Source organism: Saccopteryx leptura, chromosome 1 (genome assembly GCF_036850995.1).
Source record: "Saccopteryx leptura isolate mSacLep1 chromosome 1, mSacLep1_pri_phased_curated, whole genome shotgun sequence".
Lineage (NCBI taxonomy): Eukaryota > Metazoa > Chordata > Mammalia > Chiroptera > Emballonuridae > Saccopteryx > Saccopteryx leptura.
Genome location: NC_089503.1, coordinates 15,023,502 through 15,032,692, shown reverse-complemented (window position 1 = coordinate 15,032,692; position 9,191 = coordinate 15,023,502). Strand labels below are relative to the sequence as shown.

At 57.6% G+C, this 9,191-nt stretch overlaps 1 protein-coding gene across 4 annotated transcripts in view; it reads right to left on the bottom strand.

The window, feature by feature from the left end:
* Positions 1-1,865: 1,865 nt before the first annotated feature.
* SLC43A1 (solute carrier family 43 member 1) overlaps positions 1,866-9,191 on the bottom strand; it is a 22,375-nt gene continuing 15,049 nt past the window's right edge. For all 4 annotated transcript variants that reach the window (XM_066361539.1, XM_066361535.1, XM_066361537.1 and 1 more), the window contains 7 exons: positions 8,597-8,743; positions 8,470-8,505; positions 8,104-8,242; positions 6,000-6,141; positions 5,657-5,730; positions 3,697-3,820; positions 1,866-2,599 (listed from right to left, as the gene is read on the bottom strand). In XM_066361539.1, coding sequence (XP_066217636.1) covers positions 2,447-2,599; positions 3,697-3,820; positions 5,657-5,730; positions 6,000-6,141; positions 8,104-8,242; positions 8,470-8,505; positions 8,597-8,743 — 815 coding nt within the window. In that variant the 3' untranslated portion in view covers positions 1,866-2,446. The remainder of the gene's footprint in view (positions 2,600-3,696; positions 3,821-5,656; positions 5,731-5,999; positions 6,142-8,103; positions 8,243-8,469; positions 8,506-8,596; positions 8,744-9,191) is intronic.

The following is a 9,191-nucleotide window of genomic DNA, read 5'->3' as shown; positions in this document are numbered from 1 at the left end:
AGACACGGAGATAGATAGGGGATGGGTGACACCCAGAGTAAGCAGCCACATAAGAAATGGACTCGCAGGGTGCACCCCCCACCCCCCTCGACGATCTGAGACACTGAACTCCTGGCCCGGGAAGAGCTCCCCACTGCGTTTCTGGGGCGGAGTGTCAGGGAGGAACCCTCCCAGCCCCGAGGACTGGCGGTCCTCCCCGGAGCTTCAGCGCACGGATAAATGGATACACACCTGGCTCGGGTCCAGCACCCATCTGACCTCCCTCCCGCTAACCCCAACCCCGGTCCCAGCTCATCTGCATAAAGTTCCAATTAACACTTTTTCCTACAGCTATTTACGATCTCTGAACACGCTCCAAGCTCAGGCGCCCGCTCCCCGCCGCCCCCTCGCCCCCCGGAGTGCGCCCGGGTATTAACCCACGAGACTCGCGCCGCTCCCCGCGGCCCTGACCCCGCCGGTTTGGCCAGCGCCGGGGGTGGGGAGTGGGGGGACTCAGGGGGTCCGGGGCGCGCTCCGGGCCAGCGACGGTGCGGCGGGGTCTGTCGCAGGCCAGGGGCCAAGGCTCTCCGGGAAAAAGACCGGCGCAGCCCTCCTCCCTCTTTCTGGGAAGAGACGGGGAGGGGGGCTTCTCCCGGGAGACTCGGGGCGTCGAAATCCTTGGTTCCTCATCCGCAAGCCCCCGCACCCCTCCTCCTCCCGCCACGTACCCTCTCCCCTCCCCAGCCATCTGTTCCGCTCCGCAGCGTAGCGACAAACGCGGCTCCAGCTCGCTTCCGCCCCTGCCCAGCCCCCTCCCCAAGCGCCCCACCCCGTTTGGGAGCGTGAGAAGACGCCCTTCCCCAGGGGGCCGAGGTTTCTGCCTGCATCGCCCACCCGGTCCGAAGCCCCAGCCCGGCAGGAACCGGCGCTGCGACCCCCTCGCGTTCCGAGGGTCGGGGGGGCTGGAGGTACCGCTTGAAAGGGTGGGGTCGGATAGGGCGTGAGGAGATCGCAACAGAGGGCAGAGCACACCAGGGGTGGGGGTGGGGGTGGCTGGAGATGAAACCCGGGGAAGCAGACCCGTGGGCAGGGTGTGCGTGTGCAGGGTTGCGTGCGGGGGAGGGGGGTGGTTCCTTCCTGGCTCGCCACCCCCTTTCACCCGTCCCCACCCTCCCCTACGGTGTCCCAGCTGCAGCCACGCAGCGCCGCCTGCTGGGCACACCGCGTACCCCGTGCACACGCGGGATTTCCTTGGCCCACCCTTACCGGGAATCCGGTAGGATTCCACTGCCATTCATCACTCCTGATCAACCTCCACCAGACTTCAGAGAGTCATGGCCCGGGACAGAAAGTGTAGCGAGACCCGGGCAGGCCCTCTGGGAACCCGCCCAATCCGTTGGTGGGTGCTGTCCAATTCTGACTTGGTATTTTACAAAAAGGGCAGTGTTGACATCTAGGAGACGGCTCAGAAATGCTATGTGACTTTGCCAAGTCTCCAGATCCCGCTGGACATGTTTTTTCATCTGTAAAATGGGTGGGTGAGTCTTTTTCATTAACAGTGTAAACAGAGTTCAAGACAAAGGGAGGGCTTATCTGTAATACTGTCTTATAGGTTCTAACATCTTGGGGTTCTCCAGAGTTTTTTGAGGTGTGGGCAAAGGTGGGTAAAGACTTAGAGGCCACTCTCGGGCCTGACAGCGTAGCCTAAGAAGTGGGGCCGGGAGCAGGGGGCAGACTTTAAGGACAGGGCATGGCTGGGAACAGGGAGGTGGACCAGCCAGCCAGCAGTGGGCAGGCTGGCACTTCAGGTGTCCTACTTAATGCCCAGCTGAACCTGGTGAGGAAGACGGTTGGGGTATGGGAAGACACAGACACATACCAGCCAGTCTCTCACTTCTCTTTTTATTTCCTCTGAGATCTGCAAGAAGCACCAGGGAGGGAACCCGCCCTCCGGGCGCTGGAAGGGGCTTTCCCCCCACACCCCATCCAGGACACAGCCAGCACCGCAGGCCCCTTTCCTCTAAGGGAAAGTGGCTTCAAACACACACATACACACACGCTCGCACATGCACGTGTCCACACACGCGTGCACGTGCTGGGTATTGCACAGCTGGAACCTTAGGGGTAGCCTGTTTGCTGATCCCACAAGCCCCCAGGAGACACCCGGAGGATGGAGGCCCGCCCTGCATCCTGGTCTCCTCCAGTCCGGGAGGAAGAGGCCCCATCCTGCTAGCACAGAGGCTGTCTTCAGTCGAGGGCGCATTGCTTTGGGGGATTTTTTAAGGGATTTTTTTTTTTCCTTTTAGCAAGTCCCTACAAAAATAGAACTTCTCTTGGTATTTATAAATCCACGGCCCCTGGCTCTGTGTGTATGTTACAGGTAGAAAAGCCACATGAGGCATTCCCTTTAGTTGCTCAGGCCTTGGCTGCCTGTCCCCTAGGTCCTTTGGCCTCAGAGTGCAGAGTTCTACGCAGTGGCTTCGGAGCCGCGCAGCGCCTTGAGCGGGGCCGCCCCGTCGGCGTGGGCGGTGAGCTCCCTCTGGAGCTGGGCTCGGTAGTAGAAGAGGTAGGAAGGTAGCAGGAACCCCAGGAGTGAGCAGAGCAGGAGGCCCAGGTTCACCTTGGGAGAGACAGAGTCCGGTAAGTTCCGATTCTCCCTCATCTTCCTCAGGAACTCATCACAACCTCCCACAAGGAGTAGAAGACAGCCAGCCAGTTTGCTCCAGGTCATGGACCAGAGTGAGAAATACAACTAGAACTTACTACACCCCATCACTGTTCCAACAGTATCTCATTTAACGTTGAGCGGGCTTCTAAAGTGGCAGAGCCTGGTGTGAACCCCGGCCAATGCCAGTGCCCACACGACCTGATGATGCCCTTTGGGTAGATCTGAGGAAGGGCAGCACCTGGCCAGGCTGCTCCTGAAATGGGACCTCCTGGGCTCTGAGGACACTAGCGGTGGGATGACTAGGGCAGTGGGAGGTGCTGGGGCACAGCCTGGAGGGCGGAAACCTCAGGAGGCCCCGCCCAGCAGCCTCACGGCCTCATGCAGGCTGGGTGGGACTCGGGCAAACAGTATGGGCTTGCGTTACTCTGGGCGTTGCTTTGGGACTCGGGGCAAGTCATCCGGACTCTTAAGTGCCTCCTTTTCAGCGCCTTTGTGGCAAAGACTAAGCGATCAGTCTGTGAGTGGTAGCTGTCACTTCACCGTTCTTATGGGGGACAGGTTTATGGGAAGGAGCAGCGCACAGGGCAGAGACCAGCTTCCAGAGACGGATGGCAGTTCAATGCATGGAAAAGCCTCTCCAACAGTCCCAGTGGCTGCTGCCTTGTGCAGGAGTGACTGCAGTCACTGAGGGGGCCTGGGGAGACCCCTTTGTCAGGGCTGCTGCAGGGGATCCCTGCACTGGGGGAAACTGGATCGGAGCAGGACTGGGCCATTTCTCACATTCCCGGGGAGCTCTTTAAAAACAGACTCCTGGGCCCAGGCCAAGAGCCACTGATTCAGTAGGCTGGGGAACGTGTGTTCTTAACACTCTGCAAGGGGTTCTGATGGGCAGCCAGCTCGGGAACCCCCAGACTAGAGACTTCCAAGGCACCTCCTGGCTGAGATGAGCAGAGGGAGGGATTCGACCGCATACAAGCCTCCCTGCCCCAACTGCTGGGCTGCACCCAGGAAGGGAGCTCCTGCACCCCCAGGTCACCCCCAGCTCTTACCCAGAAGGGGTCTCCTTTCAAGGGGCCCACCATGGCCATGAAGAGCAGCTGCTGGAGCAGGGCAAACACGGCACTGATGAGAGACTGCAGGCCTATCAGCTTCCCAAAGTGGTTGGACGGGAACCTGTCAAGGAGAGGGGGCCAAGGATGAAGGGGGCGTGGCCCTCGCCTGCCCAGCACCCCTCGGTCCCCTTCCCCAGACACCACTCTCCGCTAGCCAGGCAGGGCAGAGCTTCAGAGCTCAGGCTCTTTGCACGGGCTCTTTGATTCCTGGCTTGGAGGGTGTACGCTGGGACTTCAGGGCCACCACACCAGCTCTGACATCTGCTGTCCATGTGACAACAGCAAGGAACTCAACCTCTCTGAGCCTCACTTCCTCCAGTAAAAACAGGGCTAGCCCTCACATCACTGAGCTGTCCCTTTATTCTTTTGACAAATATTTATTGAGCTTCTACTGCAGGGGTCGGGAACCTTTTTGGCTGAGAGAGCCATGAACGCCACGTATTTTAAAATGTAATTCCGTGAGAGCCATACAACGACCCGTGTATGTTACACATTATCCAATAAAAATTTGATGTTGTCCCGGAGGACAGCTGTGATTGGCTCCAGCCACCCGCAACCATGAACATGAGCGGTAGGAAATGAATGGATTGTAATACCGGAAAATGTTTTATATTTTTAACGTTATTATTATTTTTTTTTATTAAAGATTTGTCTGCGAGCCAGCTGCAGCCATCAAAAGAGCCACATCTGGCTCACCAGCTATAGGTTCCTGACCCCTGTTCTACTGTATGCCAGGTTAAGTCCCACTGCGTGGAGATTCAGCCATGAACCAAACCAACCAAGATTCCTGCCCTCGTGGGGGTGGCATTCTGGCGGGGTGGAGGGTAGTCACCCAGTGAGCAAGGGAAAGGCAGAGTGTGTCAGCCTGCGATCAGTGCCACGGGGGTGGCCGGGGGAGCTGTCACTGAGAAGAGGACAGCCAGGTAAAGACCCGGAGAAGGTGAGCCAAGCTGGGAGCCTCGGAGGAAGAACGTGCCGGGGAGAGGGGGCAGGTATGGGGTTCTCTGAGAGAGGACGGGAAGCCACGGAGTGCCATGAGAAGACTTATGTCCTGACAGGTGTCTCTCCAGCTTGGGTTAAAAATAGCCCAGAGGAAGGCACGGGAGGGCAGCCAGGGCCGGCGGCAGCGGCGGGGATCGTCAGAAGGGCTGGATGTGGAGCAGGCAGGGCTGTGGCTGGATCGGATGAGGGGTGTGAGGAAGGGAAGATTCCAGAGTGAGCCCACAGTCTGAGCCAGTGAAGGAAACGGAGCTGAGGTGCCTGCAGGGAGGTGTCGGTCGGGGAGTGCAGGTCAGGCGTCCCGCCGTGTGCCCCCCACCCTCCGCAATAACGGCTAGGATTTTGTCACCGCTGTGGTAACATCCTATATGACCACGTCGCAGCCACAAGGCAGAGTCACTCGGCAGTGCCTGGCAGTGGCAATCAGAAGAGAAAGAAGGGGGACTGGGGGCCGTTCAACACGAAGCAGGAAAATTATAAGGCAGGCAAGGCTGTGGTCTGAAACTTTCTACAGAGCTGACACGGGGAGAGAGGCCACCTGGGGCAGGGGGCATTCTAGAGAACAGACATAGGACCCAAGTGTCATAAAAGCAAGTGTGTCAGCTTCTAAGAGAGACTTTCTGACAGTGGACTTGTCCTGCAGTGGGGAATGCTGTCTGAGGACGTGGGCTCCCCGTCATTACAGGGGCTCGGAGGGCAGCGGACCGGACAATGTCCCAGATCCCCACCAACTCTTTCCATCTTTCCACCCCCCCGTCCTTGTCCTCGGGCATGTCAGCGTTCCAGGGAAGCTGGGGGGGTGCAGTAAGGGGTGTCTAGGGCCCTTTCGTCTCTGCCCTGGGCTCCTCTGGTTATGGGGGGAAAGCGCAGGAAGGCAGTCCAGCCTGGCCTGACTCACACAGCAGCGTAGAGGCCACCACAGGCCGAGTGGAAGAAGCCTCGAACCATGGTGTGCAGGACAAAGGTCACAAACTGCAACCAAAAAGGAGAGGGAAGAGGTTAGGAGCGGGATGCAGGCAGGATGGAGGATGGGCGGTGGGAAGAGGGGGAAGCGGAGCCCCTGAGCCCCGCCTCCACGGGCCAACCCTGTTTACACCCCAACCTGGGAAACCCAGAAGCCAGACCCAGAGGACATCAGGCACCACAGTTCCTGGAAGGCAGGCACCAGAGGAGCCGTCTGGAAGGAATGGCTCCTTCGGAGGAGTCCTGAGAGGCAGGGAGGGGGAGAGTGAGGTAGGCACCTGCAGGTGCAAGCTGTTGATGAGGCAGGTTATGCCAAAAGCCACAAGCAGAAAGTTGGTCAGGGTAAAGGCGCTGATGGCATTGGTGAGCGACTGGATCTTGCGGTAGCGCGGTCTGGCGGACTTGGTGGCAACCCCGTCCCTGAGGAAAACATAGCGTCTCTGGTCACTGCCGCTGTCTCTACCTCCCCCGAAGCCCCCTGGTGCTTAGCCTGGCCCCGCCCCTTCCGCTGTGCCTTTGCCACGGGGAAGCAGAGAAAGGAGAGCTGCATTTCTCCAAGTGTGGCTCCCCCACCAACTGCGCCAGCGTCAATCACCAGGGGACTTCCTAAATATGCAGATTCCAGAGCCTCTGCCCCGACCTCACACTCTCAAGAGTGGGGCCCAGGAATCTGCATGTAGACAGGGATCCCAAGTATTTCACATGCACACTGAAGTCTGAGGCTCAAGGATGGGAAGGGACGTGGAGAATGGGGAGCTCTCACATCGTCTCTCCTCAGGAAAGTATCTCTGCCCACCAGCCTGGACATGACTGTCCAGCAAGCCCCTCTCTGCGGCAGGGCCAGGGCTCCAGGGCTGGCCCAGGGCCGAGGTCAGTGGGCTGAGACAAGGCAGGCCTGCATCAGTCCCAGACAATGCCCTCTGTCCCTGCTAAAGGACCCTGGCCACTGGGGACGGGGGGGGGGGGTTGCTAGGGTCAGGGTACCACTGGTGGGGAGGGAAGCCACTGGATTGCTCCTTAAATACCTTCTCTCCTCACCTCCCTCTTCCAGCCTCACAGGACAAACAGGAGCTATCAGCTTAACACAAGGGGCCTAGCAGTCCGAAGACCTCAGTTCAAGACCCAATGGTGGTCTCCAGCCAACAAGATGGTCCCAATGACCCCTGCCACCTGGTTGTCACCCCCTGTGGAGTCCCCTCCCACACTGTACCAGAGTTACTCTGTGGGACCAATAGAACATGATGGGAATGGTGGTGTGTCACCTCTGAGAGTATGTTAAAAAAGACACTGAAGCTTCTGTCTTGGTCTGCCTCCCTTAGACCTTGCTCTGAGGAAGCCAGTGGCCCCATCGTGAGCATCCCTGTGGAGAGGCCCGGGTGGGGAGGCCCGGGTGGGGAGGCCCCGACCTCCTCCAAGAGCATGTGAATAAGTGTAGGAGCGGATTCTCCAGTGCCACTCAACACTCCAGATGACTGCCGGCCTAGCCAACAGTGTGACAACCTTATGAGAGACCCTGTTATGATCTGAATGTCTGTGTCCCCCCCAAATTCACATGTGGAAATCCTAGTGCCCAATGTGATGGTATTAGGAGGTGGGGCCTCTGGGAGGTGATTAGGTCATGAGGGCAGAGTCCACATCATAGGATTAGTGCCCTCAGAAAAGAGGCCTTCAGAGCTCACTAGTTCCCCGTGCCGTGTGAGGACACAGCGTGAAGTCCGTGGCCCGGACAGGGGTGCCTCACTCAGCCTCACTGGCACCCTGATCTCGGGCTTCCAGCTTCCAGAACTATGAGGAATAAATTTCTGGTTTTTATAAGCTGCCTAGTCTGTGGGATTTTGTTTTAGCTGCCTGAACCAACTCAGACAGACTCTGAGCAGCACTCAGCTAAGTCATTCCTAGATTCCTGACTCTCAGAAACTCTATGAGATAAATGTTCATTGCTTAAAAATGCCAAGTTTGGGGATAATTTGTTACACAGCAATAGGTAACTAATACATCCACTCTATTTCTTCTTAGCCATAAGAAGACGCACAGTGCACGTAGGTTCTGGAGCCTGCTATTAAAAGCCATATGGTTTGGGGTAAGTTACTTAACCTCTTGTCTCTCAGCTTCCTCAGCTGTGAAATGAGGATAATGAACCTACCTCAGAGAGCTGTTGCAGGACTAAATAAGACAACGCAAGGTGCCTCGTGCACAGTCAGCACTCGATCACTGTGCAGGCCATGGCCCATCTTAGCCTCAGTTTTCTCATCTGTAAAACGGGGAGGTACCTGTGCTCTCTCAGGGATCTTGGGAAAGTGAAATGAGATGCTGATGTGAAAGCACACAGCAAGCGGAAAGCACCGTCTGACCACTTGCTGTCACCATCCCTGTGCAGGTCACCTGGCGTCTCCGAGGGCAGCGCCCACAGCGGGAGCGTCCACGCAGTCCTTGATCCGCCAGTCCATGATATAGCCAATGAGAGGGCAGGTGAGAAGACACAGCAGCTGCATGGCCCCAAAGATGGAGGAGTAGAACCCAACTGGGCAGGGCAGGAAGGAAGAGGGCTCAGGAACTGGCATGAGGAACGCCAGCAGCCCAGTGGGCACCACCACCCACTTGCAGCGGAGAAGAGGGAAGCCAACATAGCCTTCCTCTGACCCCACACATTTCCCAAATGTCCAGGGTGACAGGATGGGTCCAGGCTCCCTGCTAAGAGGCCAGTGGAGGGGTGGGTGCAGGCCAGGGTCCCAGCTTTTGTCCTCCTACCTCTCTCTGCTGCTCTTTGTCTCAGTTCGGCTGTCTCTGTTTGGAGTAGCAGGAGGAAAAGCCAGGGTGAGAGAGGCTCAGCCAGGGCCACCCTCCTGTGTCCCCAGTGGGCTCAGCAGCGCCTCACCATTCTCCTGGCCCCCAGTCACGAGGTACTCCAGCATCTTGTTCATGGCCGCCATGTAGAACATGACCCGCAGCTGGGTTATGCCCATGGTGAGGAGGCTCCACAGGAAAATGGGGGAGCAGAGGCTCTTGCGGAAGGGGACAGACTCTGGGGAGACAGCAGGGGGCACCCCTGAGCCGCAGACCCGCCATTTCCCTCCGAATGCCCCAACCCATGCAGTTTTAGTAAAGGCTCTGTCACTTCTGTGACTCTGAAGAGAAACTAGTTTCTTCAAACACAAGGGTTCAGTCTCACTGACCTTCGGGTTCTTGCCCAGCTCTGTAACAATCTCAACAGAACGCTTTCAGATGACCTCTGGATGGAAAACCGTATGCTTGGAGTGGTAATCACTCTAAACACTGTTTAGTAAACACTCGCTATGTGCTGCATCCTCGACATGTATTATCCCGTTTAATCCCATTACGCAACATCTCTATCTTTGCCACATATTACAGCTGGGGAGACTGCGGCTCGGGGAAGCCAATGACTTACCCAAGTTCACAGAGCTGGGAGCTGCAGGTCAGCCAATCTCAGCTCACAACCATAACTCAGTCAT